At 32.7% G+C, this 26,044-nt stretch overlaps 2 protein-coding genes across 2 annotated transcripts; both read right to left on the bottom strand.

Moving 5' to 3' along the window:
- Positions 1-179: 179 nt before the first annotated feature.
- Positions 180-3,275, bottom strand: LOC120332922 (uncharacterized). Its single transcript, XM_039400266.2, has 6 exons — positions 3,146-3,275; positions 2,414-2,502; positions 2,133-2,148; positions 1,182-1,442; positions 888-1,111; positions 180-814 (listed from the first exon to the last, which is right to left on the bottom strand). The coding sequence occupies exons 1-6, from the start codon at positions 3,201-3,203 to the stop codon at positions 629-631; spliced, it is 834 nt and encodes a 277-aa protein (XP_039256200.2). The 5' UTR covers positions 3,204-3,275; the 3' UTR covers positions 180-628.
- A 1,129-nt stretch (positions 3,276-4,404) lies between these two features.
- Positions 4,405-25,158, bottom strand: LOC120332150 (rhophilin-2-B-like). Its single transcript, XM_039399336.2, has 15 exons — positions 25,086-25,158; positions 24,481-24,596; positions 23,433-23,561; positions 20,461-20,539; positions 19,303-19,505; positions 17,903-18,069; positions 16,277-16,464; positions 14,503-14,659; positions 12,602-12,724; positions 11,084-11,178; positions 10,422-10,536; positions 9,459-9,535; positions 8,438-8,578; positions 8,142-8,354; positions 4,405-7,383 (listed from the first exon to the last, which is right to left on the bottom strand). The coding sequence occupies exons 1-15, from the start codon at positions 25,131-25,133 to the stop codon at positions 6,877-6,879; spliced, it is 2,358 nt and encodes a 785-aa protein (XP_039255270.2). The 5' UTR covers positions 25,134-25,158; the 3' UTR covers positions 4,405-6,876.
- Positions 25,159-26,044: the final 886 nt, after the last annotated feature.

Genomic DNA, 26,044 nt, shown 5'->3' with positions numbered 1-26,044 from the left:
AGGTGCAAAAGTCTTGTGCAGTTTACGGGTGCAATGCAGATGTGCTGTCACCTTATAAGACTTGTAAAATATATTGCCTATATGTCCAATGTTTGTTAGCATTTTGGTATATCTGAATTAAAATAACTGAAACTCGTATTAAACAAACTTTGTGTTTTAAAATAGAGAGACACACAGAAAAAATGTAGGAAGTACTGTACTGCTACATTAAATAAAATGAGTCATTTGAACCTTTCTTGCGAGGACGATAAAGCATGGCACCGGTTTTATTTCAAAAGAACGAGGTTGTTTTAATAATATAGTGAAAGTGATTTGGTATAGAGTAAACTCGTTGTTTTGTTTTTAGGCTTACGCACTCTGTAACATGGAGCGCAAAGATACTAGTTTTCACCCAATGTTTTGCTAATATAAACTCTACTTGCGACAAAAAACGTTTCATGCAGTTTTTCAGTGCTGTTTTAGGTATTCTAATAAAACAGAAGCAATAAGAAGAAAATTGTTTTACAAAAGACCCCACGTTATCGAAAATATTCTGGTATCACTTCTACGATTTTTAATCATTGAGTTATTCGGAATTGAAATTTGATATACAAAATCATCACTTGAACAGAAAACTGTCATGCAGTTTCTAATTTGGATAAGAGCAAACTATCCCATACATTCTATGGTTCGGCGGTCTATTACTCATTGCTGATTCTATCTTTTGGGAATGATAAACTAGCACAATGACATTTGTCCACTCGGTATAACTGTTGGGTGGAGTTGATAATTCATTTTTCCACTGGATGTATGTGTTCTTCGGGACATCGTACTCCTAAATGAGATAAGATGAAAATGTTGATACGGTCACGCTATAAGAAATTATGAATGATGAAAACGACACCTACGATTGGATTTATCTCCACTGCGATCCAAAATGCATAATGATTTATTTCGGGTGAAGGTATTTTGTATCGGAAGTATTCTGTTACATTCTGGAAAGTCTCATTGTTTGGAAATGTCGAGAGAGTTGAATTTCGGTCTTCGCAATACTGTTGTGCTTCTGTAAAATTTATCCGGTGTTCCAAGATTCTTCCCCAGTAACAAGTTCCGTTAAATTGAAGTTCGCAACCTAAATTGAAAAACAAAATATTTTCTATTTTGAATATACCAATTTTTTGTTAGTTTCCATTTTCACGTACTTGTGCTTGGAAAAGATGCATTAGCGTCTGTTACTTCTGATGTCATATTGGATTTCGACGTTGAAACTTCTTCATTACTTTTTGTAGAAGTTGCTGAAACAACTGGGGTGACTGTGCTTGAAGTTGTGTCGAGGACTTCGGTTGTGGGCGTAAAATGTGGAACATTCCCAGTATTTATGTTTGTTGAAATAACAACGTTAACTTCCAACTGATTTCGGGGCAGGAGCTCTTCCAGCTTCTCCGACAGTTGTTCTTTTAGTTCTGTTGCAAAATGAATTAATGGCGACAGGGCATAATATTATATGACAATAAGAAGATGAGAGCTGTGTACAAATTCACGAGAAATCTAGCTAAATGCGCATATTGAATTAAATACTTACTAACTTTCGATTTTCAATGGAGTATAATATGACTTTTAATTAACGCCAGTGTTTTGTCAAGGAAAGAAAAATATAAACAAAACAGAAACTTTCGGTTTTCAGCGGAGTATAATATGACTTTTGTTTTTGTCAAGGAAACAGAAATATATATACATAAAAGAGTAAAATTGTATACTATATTCATTGGGCAGCTTCGATCCAGGGTGTAATTATAGATTGGCATAAAAACGTACAACTGAATGTTTTTAGAATGGTAAAATTCTCAAAAGATTGTCGATTGTCGCCTTCAGTTTCTGCCATGTTCCTTCTCATATATATATGTATTAGCTATATTAGAAATATTATGTATTAGTTATATTAGAAATATTATGTATTATTATATTAGAAATATCTCTAGCCGGGTGGAATGATCGAATTCAGAGTAGGCCTATAGTGTGTTGGAAATGACAATTCAAATACAAAATTGGCTGTGTTCATTGCTCACGAAATATTCGTGAATTGTAAATTGATGTTCATCTCATGTGGAAAATAATCACAAATCATTCCGTGAATATGGAAGATTCAAACTTACCTTCTATGTTAGTCGACTGCAAAAAATAAAATTTTGAATATTGTAAAATATTTTTAAACTTTTAAACACGCTTTTGTATAGTAGGTGATCAATTCAGTGGGTGAAATTAGAATTGTGATATATAGTGATCTCTATTTCTTTGTATAATAGGCCTACATGTGAATCATAATACGGGAAAATATTTGTTTAAACACTAACTGTCTTTTTAAGCAACTATCTTGGTTATCTTTTCCTAATGAATTTGCGTCACCATTACGCATATTAGTTACAGAAGGACTCACCGTGATTTCATATTCGCTCTCGCACGATGAAGACGTCGACAACGGAGTAGATGAGTCATCGCTGAGGTTAATACTTATCGAGATTTCAACTAGAAAAAATATTACGTATACTGTTAGATATAAAACTATTGATATCTCGAAATGTAGCAAATAATACGAAAAATATAGAAATAACTTGGTAATAGGGTTTTGTAATACGTGCATTGTTTTCAAACGAATAATTTGTTTCCAATTTGAGAACGACCTCAAAAAGCACCTACTATCTTTCTCATGAACTAGATTTCACGGAATTGCTATGAACACTCAATAAATGTTTTGTTTCAAATATTTCGTTAAGGGTGAAAGATTATTTAGCGCTGTCGCAAGTCTTTAAAGTTTAGTTACCTTTGACCCTTTAACCCACTGTACAAGCACATAAGATCCTTTCTCATATTCGCAGTGACCAAACCAGGAACACACAATAAATTTTGTAATATTCAACATACAATCTAATTTGAATCAGTTCTTTCCTATTTTCAAACATGTTTCAAGCAGCACGGTTTTTCCCCGCAGAGTTCTTAACTTTGTGGTATACATCTGTGGAGGCGTTCTTCTCTGCCTCAACTTGTTTTGACAATTAGTTTCAGATATATACATATAAAATCACAACAATCAAATTTAGCTGTACCGTCTTAATACGATTAATATATATGTATAGGCCACTTACAAATTTTATATACTAAAACCACTTACCTCCATTAACAAATGAGCTATTAAGAAATATGAGAAGTATCAGAACAATATCTCGCATTTTCCAATAGTAAACGTTTCAAATATCTAATGCAATCAGAACGTCAGTGAAGAAATAATCATTCAAAACGAAGACTCACGGTAAATATACGTACAGCACTGGAAAATGGCAGCATTAGTAATGATGAATCAAACTTCGTGTACGCAAATGCCGTTGCCCATACCGATGCATATGAAGGCAGGAATAGAGAATAGCTGTTTCGACAATTGCTTTCAATCATTTTTCTCGTTCTTGCAAAATTTGTCACAAATTATTTCCACGTCACATTTTAAAACTCCGTTCACCTCTGGACAGTTAAACATCCATCATGGCAGAATCTCTTAATAAAATAAATTATGTAGTTGAATAATTTTCGCTTTTTAACAGTTTATATTTGCTGAATTACCCTTACCAGCTGTTTTATATATTTATCTCCGGGTAGAGGAAAGCCGATAAGACGGCTTAATCATTTGGAGAACTACGGTCTCTTCCGGTCACCAGTCAATGTCGGATATGGGATTACTTGAGCCAATTCAATTCAATGGATGGCTTGTTTTTCACGTAACCGCTGGTCGGTTACGGCTTCCTTCACCACCAAGTTCATGCTTCCGATTACAAAATAACTAACTAATCCCATACCCGACATGGAATGGTAACCGGACGAGAGGCCGTGGTTCTCCATGTGGTTGAGTCGTCTTTATAGCTTTTCCCTCCTCCGGGATAAATATGTAAATCCTATCCTATATGGACACGAAAGTCGAATAACTACGTCAAATAGCCGGATGAGAGGTCGTGGTACGCCATATGATTAGGCCGTGTTGTCGACTCTCCTCTTCCTTGGGATAAATATGAAAATCCTATCCTATCCTAAATTTTCACTAATTAAATATGGGAGTGTCTCGGAAAAGTTGTGGCGTTCGTTCCTCACCCAATTCTCTCTGGGATTCATTCATCTTTTTAAAAGTTGCTGATTCTGAAGAAAAAAATTGAGGCAATACTTGGTAGTTTAACACTTCGCGTCCATTCCTTATTTCGTTGAGTACTCGCAAATTATAGTTCATGTTTCATAAACCTAAGTAACATATAGCTCAACTGCGTTCTGTACGATTGAACTTAATTTTTAAACATTTTTTTGCTTAGAATCAGATTCAAACTATTTTCTTCGGCAGAAACCTGCCTGCTGACAACCTGACTAAATAACTGTTGGAAAGGAATATGGCCATTCCATTATCATACAATATATTTGTTGAACAATGTGAAAAAATAACACTATTAATAACAAGAATTGATTTGGGAGTGGGATAGACACGGTTTACTTCATCTACATCCAATCCTGTCCGCAACAAAAAATAAGTGAATTGTGCTAACTGCATTAACCAGAAATGGCAATAGGTAAAATAAACCAAATCAAAACCCATCTACCATAAAATTATAGAGAGAAATATATATTCCATAAAATTATTAAAAATAAAGATGAATCAAACCTCAGAGGGAATAACATAAAATCCAGCAAAAAAGAATACTGTAAGGCAATTCAGAACGTGTTCAATCGAGTTCGTACCATCCGTAAAACCTTTTTCACGCTAGGGTAATAATGCAGCGTTTCATCATATACATATCAAAATAACTTGATACAGTGAAAACAGCATAAATTCACAAAAAAGTCTTAGCTCTGTGTCAGAAGGTGGTTATATATTAACATGATTGTGAATCCGTGAACCATATAGTAGTAATAAACGTGCTGTTACGAGCGAATAAGATAGAATGATAAAAAAGGACATGATAGATAAATACAAGAACTTATCAGCTCTGTGATAAATTTCCCCATATAGAAAAGTGTGCATTGTATAATATTTTATGTGTGAAGGATGGACTATTTTTTCAAATGTCCATATTTTATGTGTGAAACCCAAACTATTTGCCAGACAATATTTTCAAAGATATATGAAAGCAATAGGATTTGACAATCATTAGAAGCACCTTCCTGTGACCTTTTTACTATAAGACAGCACGAACTGTCAAAAATACCAAGGGGAAAGAAATATATGCATTTAAGATCATAATGTATTATTACTGGAATCATATAAAACCACCATATGAAAGTGATAGAAAATAGGTATGAAATGCATGACTAGTTGGTTCATGTGTTAAAAGTAGCATTGAAGTTAATGATTCTATAGTCAAGGTGAGGTGTTACGTTTTTTGTGCAAATCGTGAATTTAGTTTTTCACTTGTTTTTTATTATATAAGCGCACCTAAAATGCAAAAAATAAAGTTAGATTTTGGAATGAAGATTTGGAATCAATATGGGGGTCAGGTATTATTCCTATCCACGATTTGTGTTCGTTCATGTAAGATTATACAATGGCAAGAAAGGAGTGGTGCTTTGTTATTACTATTATTATAGAAGCAAATATATATATGAGAAAAGCTTTGAACATTATGTCACAATGGCACGAATAGTACGTACGTCAGCACCATGTACAAAAAAATATTGGCAAATGTCAGTTAAAAATGCATTATTTAATAAATTTCATTACATATAAAGACAATTATATATTTTAATGGTTATATTATTGTCAAAACCCCTTTAATATTTTCATATTTTTGCTTCTACAAATACATATAATGATTCATGTGGCTAAATGAAAATGAAGCAATTTTAATCTTGAATTGTGGGCATATATGAGTGTCCATGAAGTTTTAATTAAGGGAATTTATTGATACCATATATCGTTTTGCCCTCAAAGATTTATAAATGAAGTAAAAATACTTACTGACTAAAAACCAACCAACAAACCCGATTAAGATATATAGAGAACTGATACCAAAATTGAAATTGTAAAAAGACTTTATGGACACCTTATATATCTAAAATTGATTTTGTTGAGTTCATTCATTCACTACAGTTAAGCATGCGAAAATGAACATTTTTCATTTACAACTAACAAACAGAAATTCTTGTCTGTACTGATACTGTACTGTTTTTATCAAATACAACAACATAAGACAGGGTTGTATTTACGGTAGTATGTAGTTATCGTGTATTTATATTGGCAAGTGGAATAAAAAATTACAAAAAAAAATCAAAGAAAAAAAATACAACTTCATGTAATTCAAAAAAAAAGTGGAACGCTGAGAAGGAAAATGACTAAAAATAAATTTAAAAGTCTAATTTACACAATTTCGAATTCATCCTTGCAACCATAATATTGAACTCGTAATTTGACACTAATATATATTTAGACACAATAGAAAGTGGACCGTTACATCAAGCATATTGTCAATTTGGCGCTTCAAATATCTAAAAGTAAAATATTTCTCACTGAATTCTCTCTATTTTGGAACTAGTGAGAAGTTTTTTATTAGTTTATAAAAATAATCACTTTATTATAACTTTATTTCAGTTCGTACAGAGTAACCTGAAAAAAACACAGTACACATAAATTTTTTAATTACTGAAGAAAATATACTTAGCAAATGAACTTCTGTTTGTGTATGACTGTACCCTGGAGCTTCAGTAATCCAGGACGCCTCGCACAAAAGTTATGCTCTCTCTAGTATATGTACCAAATGATCTGTCTGTTATTTTGGTCACCCCGTATAACCAACTAACTATAAAAATGGGAAAGTATATGATATGAAGGGATATTCCTTTACTGGAAGACATGATAAAGAAATATATGAATGCGATTTAATACAACCCAATATCCATTCTCTTAGTAAACATTGTCACTTGCGGTTGACTCTGACTTGTGAATTGTGGTCTACTCGGAGTAGAGAAAGTATCACTTCTAGTAATGCTGAGAATGTCTCTGTTCGAGTGCGAGTGGGTAGTGGATGCTTTCGGTATTGAAATCGAATCGAAGTTCATTGTTAAAAGATTATTCTTGGTTTTGTCACGACCGAGAGTGTCCAGTGAAGATGTCGATGCATAAGGATTTTCTGTTGGGGTTGCAAAACTCGATCCCGATTTCAGTTTTAATTTAAGCCCCTGAAAGAATCCGAGTGAATGACGATTTTTTGTACGGGCCGCAGATAACGATTTGCTACCGTCGCCTGCTTTCAGACGTCGTTTTACAGGGAATGTTTTGTTGCTATTATTGCGTCCTGTTGTGCTGCTTCCGCTTGTAATTCCGCTGCTGGAATAAAACATGTCATCACCGATACCACTGGGATCAGCCGCAATTTTTCCAGCAGTCTGTAATAAAATAGAAGAGCTGTAAATATTTAGCCAGTTTCGACTTCCTAAACCATCAAGTCAATGCTTCTGAAACAAATAACTCGCTGGCCAATCACATTCCGGATATGGATTGGTAACCGGTGTAACCGGCAGTGGTACGTCATATGATCCAAATGTGTTATCGACTTTTTTATACCCGTGATAAATATGACAATCCTAAGAGCAAATCCCCAGTCGAACAAATCATCGGTACACTATCTTATGCTAACTTTCGTGTCCCTTATGATAATGTAACATTATCCATAATTTGCGTTGCAATTGCATGCATGGAAAAAGATAGATTTGACTAAGAAACGAACTGTTTAAATAATTTATAAAAGTTTGCTATTTTAAATAATTCTCATTTCCGATTGGAGCATATTTCTCAGGGGAAATAAGATATTTGAAACATACTAGAAACTGAGCGGGACTTAGTTATATTTATAGTCTTTCTTGGCTTAGATATCAGAAAATCTGCTTTGTGTGGATTTTACGACGTAACATTTTCAAAGTAAATTAAAAGTTTGGTAGAATGACAATTTTTCAAAATACTCTCATTTGAAATGGGATTTTTATACGATAAATTTACAACCTATCGCTCAAAAGAAGGGCCTGTATGAGCAGCCATTGATATGTAAAATAAAATACTAGAGTACCACATTACACCAAGATTTAAATTCCCATCTAACAAGAACGAACATTTTATTAAAATATAAAAAAGTGTGAGAAAATTCTACCTGTGGGTTTTCTGAAGCATAGAGAGTCAAAACTTTAATATTGATTGTAGGACCCTGGTCATCTCTGATGAATTTAGTTAACTTTTCATCATTATTTTTCCGATATACTTCGACATATTTGTCAAGCAGGCATGCAACTTCCGAACAAGTCTTCCATTTCACGTCTTCACCTTCCACTGAGAAAATGATGTCTCCTTCCTTGATACCAAGGTCCTGTTATTCAAAAAATTGAAAGTTTGAGTCAGAAAAGCGCTTGGTTGACATAAAATGTACTGTCTACATGAGTATGAATATACCTTAGCCCTTTGGTTAGTTGCAACAGCTGTCGTTGGCGAGTCCCCTGAAATAGTGAAACCCCATCCATCAATCCCTGATGTAATTTTAACCGGTCTCGGTGCCGTGAATTTTTGACGAGCGGAGAAAACTGACAGTGGTCCCTAGAGTATAAGGAAAATAGGCTTTAAAGTTAAAAAAAAGTATTCTATTTAAATTGGGCCAGGAAATAAGTTGATTATCCACTTCAATCCAAAATAAAAGATGAAATGCAATTTTTTTTAGTTTTATATCTATTGTGACCTTTTTATTATTATTTTATAATACAGTTTATTTGTGAAGACATTGAAAGATAGGCAAAATACCTATTTACAGAAGGACCCCCGAAAAAACAAACAAGAGCCATAAATTTATTGATTACTTCGACAAAAATGGAGTAAATTATTTAATTTTGTCTACACTTGAACTTCTGTTTGTGTATAATTGTGCTCAACACTTTCAGTAATCTAGGATGCTTAGCATAAAGGAATGTTCTGTCTAGAAGAGGGTGTGCAACATTTTTTCCTGGCGGGCCATAACCAACTTCCGTCATCTAGATGGGCCACTAAAAAAAAAAATTACTTTTTTCATTTACACAACGAATTAAAAATTTTCACAATGAAAAGGCTATTGCTAAAGGGACCAGACAAAACGACAATAGAGTTTAAAGCCGCGACAGTAGCAAAAAAATGTATGGATTTTTACCACTTGTGTGCACCTGTTCAGGCCCAAACTCTTGGTTTAGAATTTAATGGGCTTGATGGGAAAATGAGGCAAAAGGGCCGCATTGAATAACTTGGCGGGCCAGGCCGCCTGTTGCACGTCCCTGCACTAGAAAATGTTCTAAATTAAATACATGATGGTAACCTTAAACGGCTTTAATATATGAAAAATAAAATGGAGCAATAAAATTTGAATATTGTTGCAAAACCCTAAGCGTACAACTTATCAATGCATCAAGAGTTGGCAAATATTCAGTCAACATACGTTTCATGATCAACTTACCAATCTCTTAAAAATATCTGTCACCTTCACTGAAGTAAGAATCGGTGGCCGAAGTTCCGTTTCCACATCTGCCAGTGCTGAGATTGAAATTTGGACTCATTAAAACATTATTTACAAAACAATAAAAGTCAAAATAAAAAAACAAAAATTATAATGATCAGATACAAGCGTACATTATACAGAAAAATTATGATGATGTCACATAGTTGAGGAGTATAGAATATATATTTTTGACATTCCGGAATATCTTTCAATGCCGCAGCTTACATAAAAAATGCATTCCTAAAAGGAATATAAAGGGTAAACAGGATAACAAAGAAATTGAAAATCGTTTCCCCTTTTCCTTCTAAAATGAAACTCCAAGTTAAATATTTTTAAACCGCGAGAAGGCCCATCCTACTTTTTATTACCATTCTTCAGACATTCTTTCAATTCTAGCAAACTCTTTTTGTAAGTACGTGCAGTTTTAATATCACCATTCAACAAACAATAGTCTGCGTAATAACACAAATACACATTGCCGCTTGAAAGATGACTTTTATTTACTCTTTTTCTAAATAAATTGACGAATATTTAGATAGTGGTTACAATGTAGGTGAGGCATTATTTGTATTTCTTTCCTTCCCTTCAATGAAGAAATAGCATTGGAGGTGAATAAAAAGTTTGATAAAACCGAATTTGAAAAAGGAAAAAATTGAAAAAATTTGGTACTCCCGTAGTATTTGTACCAGGTTAGGGTTAGGCCATAATTCTATTCCGATTTTCCATATTTTTGTTCTATTAAAAGATCGCGAACTGTGAATCCTAGCCAAGTGAATATACCCTGTGCCCATAGGTTTCAGTCTATTTACGCAAGTTGATGTAAAGGAGGCGAACAAAATTAGTTACCTCCATATTGGAACACACTTCTGGAGCGCCCAAAATTCAGCACGAACATATCAAAATTAACTTTGGGTTACTTACGGACAATGTCTGGAACATCTATGACTTCAAAAAAATCACTGTTTTCTTCGCTATAGCTTGTATCAAGATTAATTTTCTTTTCTAATGAACGTTTGTGAGCAACATTTACGAAATTCTGTAGATAACAAAGAATATTATTTATATGAAAATGTTATAAGACTAATTAAAAAGTACACATTTTATTAATTTCACTTGCATTTTGCAGTTAATTACTCAAGCAGAAAATTTCAAAATTTTCTGAACATTGAGGCACAACCAAACGCTATATAAAACATAAGAGCAATGCTCAAATATAGGGAAACGAAGGCTTTTTTGCATTTTCGCGGTGCTTACTGATACAGTTGTTAATATTCATTTGAATAAATTGCCACAGAAAATAAATTTGCAGTGAACTTTTTGAAGAAATTGTGCAGTATAAAGGTGATTTGCACCTGAGATGTCAGTTATCAAGTCAAAATAATTCGAAACCATTAACCATCCACAATCGGTTAACCATTCCCAGCCCAGGCAACCAAGCAATAGGCAGGCAGGAGAGCAATGCAGCTCCCAAAGAAATAAGACTCCTCAGTTGCAGAAAAAAAGCGATTTTTTTCTCAACAACAAGAATTTAGCAAACTGCATATATACAATTTGTGTCTGAAAATTAAACTCGCAAAACGTACCTGCAATGTATCAACTTTATTCAAGGACTTGCACATTTTTATCAAACTGCTTGCTTTTTCATGCAGAAATATTGCTTGATCAAGATGGGCCATACCTGAAAATAATTTAATATATGAATGTCATTTAATGTAGTCTGTCTATACATAGTGTGTGCGATGGCGTACTGGGTAATGCATTAGACCTCGCAGGTTAAAATCTTGGGTACAATACAAATCTAATGCCTGCCACATTACCACTTTTCAAAGCCGTTGAAAATAAAAAAAATGATAAATTGATCAGAACGTATTCAAGTGGTAGGGCTATAAACTTTTTTGCGTGAAAACTTTTACCAAGTGCTGGTTTCATTTATGGTTCATAAATAAAATAAGAAATGTAAGTACCACTTTTTATAACCTATTTAAATGCAGTCTCTCATTAAAATTTACAACTCTGCACTAAACCTATTTAAACGATAATAAAACTTCCTTTGAACAAATGACAAATGAATTTAAAAAATCTGATATAAAAATATAAACCATCAGAAAAAATGAGATTAAAACGGATGCAGAAGTAAGTATCTGAACGTAGCCAAAATCATTTTAGATATTATTTTCTAAGAAAAAGTGCATTGTTACAATTACGATGCGAAACCTGTCAATTGAATATATTCTAAATCGGGGGTGAGCAATCTTTAATACAAGAGGGCCAGATACAAATAACCGGGTGAAACCGCGAACCGCACCTTCATTAGCATGGGGGTTCCTAGTAGTTGCAAGCACAAAATTCTGGGGTATTGATCTTATGACATGCGTTGTTTGCTTCACACAAGCTAGATATTAGCACATTGTGACACCATAGACATAGATAATAAATTAGACTCGGGTATAGGCTTTGCAACGCAAAGGAATTACTTGCACGTGCCAGATTAAACTAAATTAAAACCTTGCACACCATTCAAAATTGGCACTTTGCCGTAACTAGCACAATTTTTCCTCGCTTGGCCCGCATGCAGCTTGCAGACCCCTACTCTAAATCAAAATTAATTCTGATTATCACCGTTAACCATACATTTCATATTTCCTCAATACACAGGAAATATTGCGACTATCTGTTATAAAACGGCTTCTAATATAAACTCTAATAGCTTCCTATAACTACAATGAAAACTAATTGATTGCCTCGAATAAGCAATCCCCTATATTACACAATGAAATTCTAAAATTTCAGTTCCTAATTTGATACACATAATTTAGTTGTGAAGTCAATTCTCAATATATATTTTAACCAGGTTTGTTATATTTTAATCAATAATAATGGACTCCCCGCCGTCGTAGGGTGGTTCACGTAAACGCTGGTCAATTACGGCTTCCTTCCCCATCAAGTCCAAGCAGTTGAAAACAAATAACTGGCTAACTGATCCCATACCCGACATGGACTGGTAATAGGACGTGGTTCGCCATATGATTGAACCGTCTTATCAGCTTTCCTCTCCTCAGGATAAATATGTCTATCCCATCATAAACAATGAAACCACCAACCTAATCTTTTCCTATCATCTTTTCTTTTCACAACATTTTCAGTTGACGGAATATTTTCATCATTTTCTGACTTGAGGTAGAATGAAGACAGAAGATCTGATATTTCTTCAACTTCAGCTTTATCTAAAAATAGCAATTTAAAGAAGAATGTATTGTAGAAATTAAACTGAATGTATGCAAAAAAACACATGAAAATATAGATAACATCTTTTCAATTTAACAAATATGATTATAATTTACAAAGAGGGATTTTAAAAATCAATAATATTGAATATTCTAATACACTTGATGGGTAATTAAAGAACGTATATATTTATCTCTTAAAGCCAATCTGTGTACCTATGTACATTCAGGTAACCTTGGATTAGTGGATAATGGATTTAAAAATTGATTTTCTTTCAATTTCATTCTAGAAACAGAATTAGATGTAATATTTTGAACTAATGGATAATTTCTTAGATTGACTATCCATATGCACATTTGACATTAGTTATTGTATAATGTATCAAACCTGGTTATGCATAAACTGAAGGTGTTATATACATGGCCAAATATAAACTCATAGTACATTGTTTAGTTCTGCTCTATTTCATTTGAATCTTCATTATGTGCTGTTAACTATTTTTGTTGTTGTGTAAATAAAATGGGTTATATTTCACATATTAATGAAATAATTTAGATAGAAAACATGAAAAAAACTAAAATTTGCGTCAACATAGGAATAAATGTATTGACAAAAATAAAATTAAAAATAGCATATTTTCAGTATATATGTGGAATCTAGTTACAGCCAATGACGTAATACAGAGAAAAAAACGTAAGAACTGCGTCTGAATACAAAGCCATGATGAGTAATTGTTTAATATTGGTGTAGGATAGATGAATTTCATCACAATGGTGGCTGGTCTACGCACAAGACAAATATGACTAATACGATAAAAAATAAACCAATGTTGCAATTATCTTGAAATAGTTGTCTGCAGATAATTTATCTGTACTCCCGTAGTATATGTACCAGGTTAGTGATAGGCCATAATTTTTTTCCAATTTTCCTTATTTCAGTTCTATTACGAGTTTGGGAACTGTCTTTGTTAGCCAAGTGAATATATCCCCTGCCCATAGGTTTCAGTCACTTTATACAACTTGATGTAAAGTAGGCGAACAAAATTAGTTACATCCATATTGGTACACACACTTCTGGAGCGCCCATTATTTAGTTCTGCTCTATTTCAATTATGCCATCATTATGCGCTGTTAACTATTTTTGTTTGTGTGTAAATAGAAAAGGGTTATATTACATGAACATATAATGGAATAATTTAGAAAAAAAGGTGAAAAAAACTCAAATTTGTGTCAACATAGGAATTAAGATATTGACAAAAATAAAACAAAGTATAGCGTATTTTCAGTATACAGGCAATCGAGTTACAGCCAATGACGTAATAAAGAGAAACAAACGTAAGAATTGCGTTCGAATACAAAGCCATGATGAGTAATTGTTTAATAATGGTGTAGGATAGGAGAATTTCATCACAATGGTGGTTGGTATACGCACAAGACAAATATGACTAATACAATACACCAATGTTGCAATTATCTTAAAATATTTGTCTACAGATAATTTATTTTTAAATATTCATCTGATGAGCATTGTTTAGTAATGATTCATACTATAACCATGCTTGTATGTATCATGAAAAATAGAGAGATTTGGAAAGCACAGAAAGCAAAGGGTAAATGTAATTAAATCATGCGAAAAATTACGAAGGATATGATTTCATCCCGTAAACCGCAAGTTCAAGTTTTCACAGAAACGAAGACTAGGCCTATAGAATCAGTAGGGTTAAAAAAGTACTGTTACAAGATAACATAAAAAAGACAATTTTGAGTTAAACTCTTACCGACTTGGTCCAACAATCCAACAGAAGTGTAATAATGAGCTAATGCCTTATAATGTTGAGATTTGACATCGACCATGTTTATCCAAGAATTAGGAATTGTTTCACTGACTGGAGGAACAGTCATAGCCGTGTGAACGAGAGTGTATTTTTCTGCAACCTTCATAGAGGAAAATATATCGACTTTAATGTTATTCCAGAAAAACGGTTCATATTTTTTCATTTTTGCTGTTGATTTTACGAAAAATATATCACAATCACAACGAACAGATTTCTTGAACATCAAAGTAAATGGTCATATCCTAATTTACGTAAGAGGTTTCAATAAAAGCGATTCCTTCTTGATTTCAAAATCAATTATCAATGAGGGTCATTGAGAGCTGACTTAAATCAACTTGTTGTCAGTGTTCACTCTACAAAACAAACAAAACCTTGTTTTTCATTTTCGAAAATGAACAACTTATCCATCACTCATCAACGATAAATATATGCATTTTTTTAAAACTTTGAAATGCGTCACTAAGCTTCGTATAAAAATACATTGAAAAAGGCTTTCATTAATAGATGAATTACCATTAAAATTAGGCAAAAACTAAATAAGCCGAGTAAATTCAGACCTAAGCGAGATCGGTTAACTAATATGAAGACAATTACACTATAATATGATTTTTTGGGGTCAGCGTAAAAAAATTTCATTGGATCAACTATTTCATACACTATATACAACAATCATATATCGAGAATTACTAGTATAAAAACGATTGAATATCAAAATAAAACAACCGATCATGTCAATAAAAGGGAATGGATTAGTATGATAACATATAATGATGAGATAAAGAAGTCTAGCAAATCCTACATTAATCCCATGAATCCTACTAAGGGTATAATTTTCAGTTTAAGCATTTTGAAAATACAATAATAAAAACTGATCTGACTAGCAATCATGTATAGTACTGAAATAGATAAAACACTATAATCCTCGAACAAATCGTTACAAAGACTTTTAACAAAAGAAACATGATATACCCACACCAATGTTTGAAATACTAATTTGTTGACCTCAATAACCTTTAGATTAGCAAATTCAGTAATATTCACTAGAATTTTTTAAACAAAAGACTGACATTAGATATTAATACAATTAGGTGTTATGTAATTCCAATTTTAAAAACGATACTAATCTAATCATCATATATCAAAGTGTATATGCCTATATGTTGTACAAGAATTGAAGACTGGTATTTATGTAATAGAATACAAAGAGCATCATGTTGATTGATACATTATAGTGAAACTGGAATCTATTTTAGAGAGTTAGGCACCCTGTAAAAGTGCCAATCATACACATGTGGGAACAAGCAATGGCCGGTTGAAGCGTTAGACTTAAACTGTGTTGGTATCAAATGTTAATACTGGGGTTCTAATCTCGCACTCACCACCTCACCGAGGGTGTGATAAATTGGGTAGGCAATGTTGAACCAGAAAGATAGGGGTCCTCCCAAAAATAGTAGCCAGGATCTTTGTTCGGAGCGAGGGACATACCCAAGGGGGGTTTTGTGGGTCAGAAGTGTAAAAAAAACATTTTTCTGTATCTTACAAAGCAATTTTACATAGCTTAGCTGTTCGGTGTAACATGGCGATTAAAAATTTCAGATCCATACATGATAGTGACATGCTAATAAAATAGGAAAATAAATCAAAATAATTCAATTACTAGGTTGTTATACTAGTTATGATTAACAGTACAAAATTTAAAATATTTTACATGACCTACCATTGCAGCCTGTTGTGCCAGGGAAATACATTTCCCGAGTTCAATTTCAAATCCACCTAGAAGAGTTCTTTCAAAAACGCATTCTTGAGCTTGTGCAAGCATAAGTTTTGTCATGACAGCCAAGAAGGCGTGGCTGAGATCAGTACAAGGGGCGTGGCTGAAGTTGAGTCGAACATAATTGAATGCTCCTGAAATATTTTGTTGAATGATTAAAATTTGTGAGATCTGTAATAATAATATTCAATAAATATGTAATTGATAAAAAATCTTTGCCAAATTTTGAATGTTCTGAATCTAAAACTTACCTAAATTGGTAAAAACACGAAAAAGTACACATAATAAACAAATAGAGAACTATTAATAAATTTTGAATGTAAATAAAAAAGGGTTCCTTTGACATAGAAAAAACAGTACAATAAAGAGGTGACAGTATTGTTACTAATTCATTTCAATGTTAACAAATCAGCAATACAACCATAATTTAAAAAGCTGTATGGAATACAATGACAAAAAAATAACAATCACAATTCATTTGATAACAATTTGATTCAAGCATTAGGATAATGTTACAATTCAAATAACAATAGAATTGTGATTTAAATGTAAACTATCTCTGAGACAAAGAAGCTTCAAAAATATATTGGCGTCATGAATTGTTCGTCACTCCGTTTTGCTTATTTTCAAAAATCGTATTTTCATTTTCTTACAATGCTTATTTATGCCCTTCTCTCTAAACCAGTGGTTCTGAAATGGTGGGGCATACCCATTGCCCACAAATGGGGCATAGAGAATTTTCGAGGGGGCGTGAAGCTAATTAACAATACACAATTCAGTCTAATAATGCTTTATTAACCGTTAGGCGCTGCAGGAAATATTTAAATTTAAGAAGTTTATTGTGCCCAAAGACTATTCTGAGTCTTTTTAGCTTTAACTGATTTTTGTGATGATAACATATATCTGGTTAGATACCAATTTAGTATTAGAGTGTCACAGTGAAATCAAAAAATTTTCTGATTATATTCTTCGAAATCTTCTTCAAATCTATATTGGTTGTCTATTGGTCGCTTTCATGAGAAAAATTATAGAACATAATATAATATAGTGAAAATATTCAGCAATATAAAAATGGCAGTAATTGTTGAAATTATGAATTATTTTCTAAAAATATTCTTATCTTATCTCAGTGGTGAAAAGTGAAAGAGCTCTAGTTGCTAAACAAATACTGCTAGCAAATGATTAATTTATATAGCGTGAGAAAATAATTGAAATCTTAGTTGAAAATAACAAGATTAAATTTGGCAAAAATGATCATCTATTTTAGTGTATAGAGCGGTGGCTTTCAACCAGGGTTCCGTGGCACCACTAGCAACAGTCCAGGGGTTTCACAAGTTTACAATCAATCAAAGAGTTTATATTGTTGTTTATATGTATATTGTTTGAATATATTCAAAGGACAATTTTTCCCGGTTTTTATTTTTATTTTAAAAAATCTCAACATGAGTACTTCAAATTTATTTCATTAATCAAATGATATTTTTTTATCTAAGACAAGGGCTCCACCAAGGAGGTTCATATTTAGACAGAATTCAAAAACACTAATCTGTTTATATAACATCAGTCACATACCTGCAGCATGTTCATATGCCTTTATTGCTTCATCTATTCCGGCACGTTTGCATCTTTCTGCTCTGGTTCCAATCTGAGTGTATAATGCCGCAACATTGAATAATATGCTGGCTTTCTCAAGCGACATGGATTTTTGGGTGGATGGTATTCCAGTAATGGAGTCATACCTTAAACGAAAAAAATATGAGAAAAGATAATGATTATCTAATGAAGTAAGAACATAATAGGAAAGCTGGATTATATTTTAAAACTTCAGTGATAACTCCAAATTTTTTCAAAAATTAGTTTTTGTTTTTCGAAAGTCTCCTTTGCTTCTGATTAAGTGCGCATGACCTAGTTTTGCGCAAATTTTTCCAAAACATAAAAATGAAAATTAGCCACATTTTAGAATAAAGGCTGAAAGTTGTATCTTTATTAAAAAATGATATTATTGCTTTATTAGATAATCTACAAAATAGAAACCTAATTTATGACTTTTCATTATGATTTTATTTTTTTCGCATTACGTTTTTTTTTCATTTTCAAATTGCGAATCTATCTTTTTTACATGTGTGTGAAAACCATATTATAACAATTAACATTAATAATGTTTATTACATATCTATACACATGCTAAAGTTGTAACAGGCTAAAGGCTCTTTAAAGCAGGCAGGGTACTCGAAACATACTTGAAAACACTCATTTTTCTACACAATTGATTTTTCGGAAACAGCACAGACTTAGTTAGAATTGTGCTAGGTACTTAGCATAGAAGATAAAGTAATCGAACAAAAATTAGCTGAAAAGAACAAGATAGATTTATTTAAAGACTTTTATTATCATTCATGGAATTTAGTAATTTCACGCTTGAATGGACATTCAAGAATGCTCGACCATAAAATTTAATTGCCATTTCCAAACTTCCTAAACCATTGACAGACTTAATCCTTTGTCACAACTTAACGATGCCATAAATTCTTTAGCATTGCCTCAACCAATTACAACTACATATTTCTATCGTGACGCAAAAAATATCGAATCATATCAGAAAAAAATTCTAAAACGCTCCCATACTTAGGGACCCTATACCTGGCCAAGCATGGCCCAATATTATAAAAAACTTGCAAACATATTCGATATCCGCTATATATGCAGTAACGCTGATGTTTTGACATTGCTTTGGTTACTGTTATTGCTGTATACAATGTCATATAACATGAATAAAAAATATCAAAAATTTATGGAATGCGGCGAGGCCGTAAGTCAAGTGTTCTTGAGTATGAATGGCTATTGGACAGCAAATATGATAATGTAGTAAAAATAGAGGGTCAATTTAGAATTACTCATTTAACCAAAGTTATGAATACGATATATAAGAAATAATTATAAATTAATTAACTAACTAATATTTTACGACATACCAATGGAAATGTATTCTGAGTTGAAGATTAGGTGGGAAAAATCTGTAGTCGATGAAATAAAGTTGACTAAAATATTCCAACAGAAGAGAAACGCCATCATTGGAACGCGCGGGTGTGCGTATCGAGTTTCGTAAATCTATTAAATCGGCAATTTCGTCGTCAAAATTGTCTGGGTCTTCGCTGTAATGCTCGAGGATAAAATCCTATAAATAAAAAGCAATAAACGGAGATTTAATGATGCCAATAGAGATTTCAAACAGGTGTAACTCAATCCAATACCAAAAAGAAGAGTGACAGAGAACATTGAATTTGCAAAAAACCTTGCACAATGCACATTATGAACCCAATAATAATTTTAACAATGTAATAATAGTATGCAATATGGTTAGCAAAGCCAATTTTGCCCAGCAGATGCATTAAATTATTATTTCCTATGAAAGGAAGCAAGGAACTGCAAAAACTTGGTATAGAGATCGCTTATTAATGTAAAAGAAGACTAACAAACTAAAAAGTGAAATCATAAAAGATAAAACTAAGAGACTCTTTGTTTTGAAAATTTAATACTTTACAGTTGTAATAATGAAGTGAAATAAGCAAAAAAATATTACTAATTCATTGATAATGAAAGCAATGTTGATCATCAATTTACTGAATAAAAACAATTGTTTTAAATATCATCAAAAAATCAATAAAAAGTGAAATTTATATAAACTATTGTTAGGATGTTTAAAAGTTTTATTGTCTGGCACAACTCCAATTAAAAAAGTATAAAAGTGTATAAGAAGAATATAGAATATACAGACATGATACACTACAACAGGTAATAGGATCGTAGTAATGCCTTATGACATTACAACATAGTAAAACTAAAATAATACTATTACCAATGATATAATTATAAAAAAATTGGTTACATCATGTGGAAATAATTATAGCTATAATGTACTAGGTCCTCTGAACTACAATTTTAATTGAACAGATTATCACTAAGCGTTGAACGTAATTCAATTAGTCATTATAATTACAGTTATACCCCCTGTGTAGTTATTAATACCCCATGATTTTATATCGAGGGTTTAAGCATGATTTATGTGTAAAAGAATGATTAAAGTACTATTTATGTACTTTTTACATTGTTTAGAAAATCAACCATCCTACCTTCAAAGGTTGTGTAAAATCAAGTTCTTTTGTTTCCTTCAACCCAAGCGAAATCATCGCCATGCTTTGAGTCTTCGCGCTGCAAAATGATTTAAACAATAAATAATAACACTCAAGGCTCAAGCTCATAATAATACAGTGCCACTCCAAAAACAAGAACCCAAGTGATTTGAAACATATTCCAGAGAGAACATAATTTTTGTGCAGAGTGTCATGAGGCTACTGAAATTTTGGGTACAAACAAGTGTTACCGTTAAATAATTTTAAAATTATTGTAAAATGTTTTCGGATAACCATATACATTTAGTATATTTTAGACAGGTATTTCAACCAATCTTTTAGTTTATTTTTCTGTTACAATAATACTTCAAGTTCAAACCAGTACAGTGAACTAAAATTAATGTAGTCAATGTGTCTATACAACAGCAGACATACGAAATCAATGAGACAGTAATTATAGTTTACAAAGAAACTAATTTGCACACAATAACAGAAATTAGCCTAATCCTACTTGAGATAGTTTAGTCACATTTTATTTTAGTAGACAATATAGTGAAAAAAAGGTTCACAACAAAATTAACTGAGTTCATTTTCATACAGAACGCTGTTCACCGTACATCAAGATGATCAAATGCATTTTAATAAACTACCAGTATATATTTGTAGGAACAATATTGCACCAAAATAGCCATAAAATCCATATCAATGTGATATGCTAATAATACAAAAAATGGAATAAATATTCCTAAAACAATGAATAGTATATCAGGAAAAAAGGTATGGTCATGAACAAAGTCCAATTAAATTTAGTTGGGCGAAATTTTCTCCATTAGTATCAGTGTTAAATGGAGATTGAATGAAAGAGTCACGAAGCAAAATCTTACAAAGACAAAAAATTGTACTTTTGCTTGGCATAGTTCTGATAATAATTTAAATTACTTAATTAATTCAATAAGCATTTACTTTAAGTTTAAACACTTCTAATTATCGAAGCAAATTATTGCTGACGCAGGTGATGAAAAAACTCCATTAAATGAGGTGGAGAATCTAATTTTGTGATTCGAAACTTGATAACAATTCGCCAGACAGCATTAACTCAAAATAATGATTATTATAATTTCGTAAAGTTTTCAATCGGCCAAGCATGGGGCATTGGCATCTGGACAGTGATTTAACCATGAACACAAGCATTATAGAATAAAGTCTTTATAGAAGTTTTCAATTTTGAATAAAAATTCTATGGAGAAAATATTTATAGGGAAATATTAAAATAGAGATAAAAAGAGACATCCTCGAGGCTAACTACAAACGCCATCTTCTAACAAATTTGATAAGAATAAACATGTCTGTCCAAGCCTGATCATATTCAGTATCTAACATAATATTCACAGATCATGTCCAATAGTACATGATATATAACGTTGACAACAACGTGTTAATTGTTTGAAATATGGACTAACGAAAGCACTGAATTATCTAAATATTTATATACTACGACAGCGACAGCCTTATGGTAAGCTTGAATAATAAGTGATTATATTATATTTGAGCGGTAGTAAAAAATGACACTATCAGCAATTTAAGGTCACAAATGATTTAATAACTAAAATATGTGGTGAATTTCTTTTCAAGTTTCAATGTGAAACATATCTAAGAGTTGAGTCAATTAGGTATATTGACAGGCTGGGTATAAAACCATATAAATAAACAATAAACCACTGATGCGAACTATATTCAAGTATTTGAGCATAAAATTCGGAATGCCATCCAGCATTGCATATTTCACTTACAGTATTTAGCAGAATATTTTATTATGCAATAATGGAGAGGTCATGTTATATTGTCCCGATAAAATTAAATAATGTTTACTACCCTAATAATAAAATAAAAAAGAATGTTTTGCAAAATAAGAGGATAGGATAACCCAAGTACTGGATTCATGATATTATTTTTTAATATATTTATATTCATCTTTTATACAACATATTTATACGCTTTTAGATAGGAATAAGTCTTATTTGAATAAATATAGGCTGTAATATTTACCTCCCTATCCAAGAAAAAATACAATTGGGCAAGGCATCTACACTACTTCAATCATGATGTATTTTAGACTCATAATAAGGTACTCCCATAGTATATGTACCAGGTTAGGGTTAGGCCATAATTTTATTCCGATTTTCCTTATTTTAGTTTTATTAGGAATTCGGGGACTGTCTGTGTTTGCCAAGTGAACATCCCCCCGGCCCATAGGCTTCAGTCCCTTTACACAACTTGATGTAAAGTGGCCGAACAAAATTAGTTACCTACATAATTACACAATACTTCTCCATAATAAAACTGGCTATAATGACATGGTACAGAATTTCAAATATTTGCATGAATGGCTTTAAGCTAGCTTTAACATGAGATTAGATTTATGGTTTGTAGGATGATGATAATCTTATTACAAACCAAATAATGATTCGGGCAGCGGATTTGAATGACATAAGTATAACCATGTAAGTCATGATCAGAAGAGGATTAAAATATAATCGCTGTTTGCAAAAAGTTTATCCAATTAGTCTAAAGAAGGGAGAATATTGCTTGGTCATACAAATAGGAATTTTTTATATTCTAGTGCTGAATATTTTGCGGAAAAAATTGTTTATCAAAAATGTTATCGAACATGGGTGTGTGTGGTGGCATGACGGATAGAGGGTTCGATGTAACTGGGGTGACATCTCGGGTTTAAATTCCATGCCTACCCTACCACATTACCGGGAGACTAATATATTGGACAGGCAATGTCAAACAAAAAATATTCCGATCTTTCATAAAATAGTAGTTATATATGCATTGTTACATAACAATGGCTGCTTGTACAGGAATTAGTTCGAAGTGAACAAAATATAAAAAAAAAAAAGTTGATTTGACCAAACTACAATATTTCTGTGTGAGAACGTTTCTTAAATAAATCAAACAGCTCTCACCTTTCATTTTGATATGGTGTCAAATGGCTGTTCAACAAACTTAGTTCATCCTTGAGCAATTGTAAGTTTGAATTGAAGAAACTTAATTCCAAAGCGACGGTGTCTTTCACTTTATTATTTGATGTTGCACTGAAATGATATATATTATTTAGCACATTAAGTTTATTTGATTTCAACAACATAATAACAAGCATCCTACTCTGACAATACAAATTTAGATTTTTATCATATTCAAACCATTTATCACGCAGCTATCACATACCCATTTGCAGCAATTGGACATGTTGTATCAGAATGTGAACATAAGTTAAGCAAACACAAAATTTGGAATTTACAATGTTATGAGAAAATTTATACCAACGGAATTTCAACTGCAGATGACTAAGCAAATAAGAATATTTATCAAAACAAAATAAGGGCACAGTGACTAAGAGGTGAAAGCAGTACTAGACTTTATAGCCATGATGGCATTTCAGGTACAAATTCCATACCAACGACCTCATCTGGAGCAGGAGTGGGCAGGGTTTTTGAACCAGGGGCCAAACATTTTGCCCACCTAGACTGGCGGGCCATGTAAGTGTGACGCAAAAACATTTTATGAACAATATTTACAGTGCTACAGAAGCAGAACTGGAAAACAATAAGCCTCATGCCAACTAAATTTAATCGCAATCTCAACATATTCCTTGAGTTATTTTTTAGCTAAAACATAAAAATTTGGTTTTAGTTTGGTTGTGACAGAACCAGGCGGGCCAGATTGAATTACCCAATGGCCCGTGGGCCTCAGTTTGCCCATTTCAGATCTAGAGTGTAATGAATTGGGTGGGCAATGACGAACTGAAAATATTACATATCAGTGGATGCATGCACAGAGTCTTGTTCAGGGCGAAAGTTGGCTAAATACGTTATATGAAAAATCATCCCTTTAATGATGGATCGCTCTCATAATTGCCTCCTATTTCCAATAGATGGGCAATAAGTAAATGACCATTCAATGTCATTTAAAACAGGTAAATATAATTCAGTAATTGTTTGTAATATTCCATACTTGTATAAATTTTCTGCTCCTGCCCGCAATCTCATCTGTTTATTAAGTTGCTGATTAAGTAACGATCTTTCTGATTGAATTTTACTTCTTTTTGTTACAAACATGGGATTGCTACCCTGAAAATAATTTTAGCACATAAAATTTTAATTTAACAGGATATATACATAATTGTATATGTTACTGATGAACTAATCGTATATGGTAATCCAAGGTTTGAGGAGTTAAGGTGTTTTGAAAGTCAAGAGTTTGAAATCCATTTCAATTTCTTTGTCAAAATACTTTTACTTTATTTTAACATCTTGGTCTAATGAGAAATGTGGTACTTTTTAATGCTGCCACTAAAATTTTACGTGGGATGAAGTGAAACATTTTTTCAATCGGGCCAATGTAGCTTAAGCCGCAGAAAGCTATCACTTTTGGTCAACGGAACAGCAATGAAAAAAAAGTAATCATGAGGATTGAAAGATTCTGAGATTTTCCAACAAGCTGGATTTCTAGAAGTGTTTATTATAAATAGACTAATTCTTTGACCAAAATCATAACAATTGAAATATAACGTTACCCCTACATTAATGAATGTTCTAAGTGCAAAAAATTGTATTTACCTTTCGAACGCCACCAGCCCTGGACGGCGAACGGCCAATAACTTCCATCTTGTAATTTATATCCGACGAAAGAGCGATTACACGGAATAATGACGTAAGGGGTTACTCCTCCGTATTTATAGCGCTTCAAAACTGCTTGACCACAGAAAAAAAAAATGCGTTCGCTGGTGCATGACGAGCGGTAATGCTGATATAGAGGATTTACACGGGTCACGTGACTTTGTTTACTGGACTGGACGACAAAAAAAAACGTCCAGCTGGCTTCTGTCAGTTGCAAGTCGGAAGTATACATTTCCGTTTTGTTTGGCTGTTGAAAATGGTTATTTCGTATTGTTCCGTTGGCTGTACGTGTAGAATAGACAACAAAATGGATCTTCAGTTATATTCCACTGTTTTCAAAAGATCCGTAACGTCGCGAAATGTGGATATCATCCATTGGCAGGACTGCTTGGTGTCAAGTCCAGAAGTCATCTCTCCTGTGTTTCACTGTTTGCGGACAGCACTTCGTTGATGGTGAATGATAATGTGCCGTTATCAATTTCTTTAAATATTCATAAGCTCTCTCATTTCAATGGAAAGCAGATGATAAACTACTGTACTGTTATTGGTAGGCCTCTTGCTTGTCTACTTGCAGACTGTAGGGAATTAATCATCAATTGCCATAAGGTATTGTTACCCTACTTAGCAGGTAATATATTAGTAAGTGTGAAAATTTGAATAGATAACTAAAGTTTAACGCCAGTGCTCAAGCAAAACATAACCAGAATTCAATTGAATTCGCCATCTAGGAATAGGCTACCCTCGCCACCGCATCTCTGATCACCATAGGATTTATCTGGGGTAGGATTGCAGGTGCAACATCGTACGATTACCATTCTATGTCGGGATTAGTAAGCCAGGTATTTGTTTTCAGGAGCATGGACTTGATGGTGACGGGGATGTCGTAACCGGCCAGCGGT

This window comes from Styela clava, chromosome 13 (genome assembly GCF_964204865.1).
Source record: "Styela clava chromosome 13, kaStyClav1.hap1.2, whole genome shotgun sequence".
In the NCBI taxonomy this organism is placed as follows: domain Eukaryota; kingdom Metazoa; phylum Chordata; class Ascidiacea; order Stolidobranchia; family Styelidae; genus Styela; species Styela clava.
The sequence above is the reverse complement of the archived record's forward strand: the minus strand, read 5'-3'. Positions and strand labels throughout refer to the sequence as shown.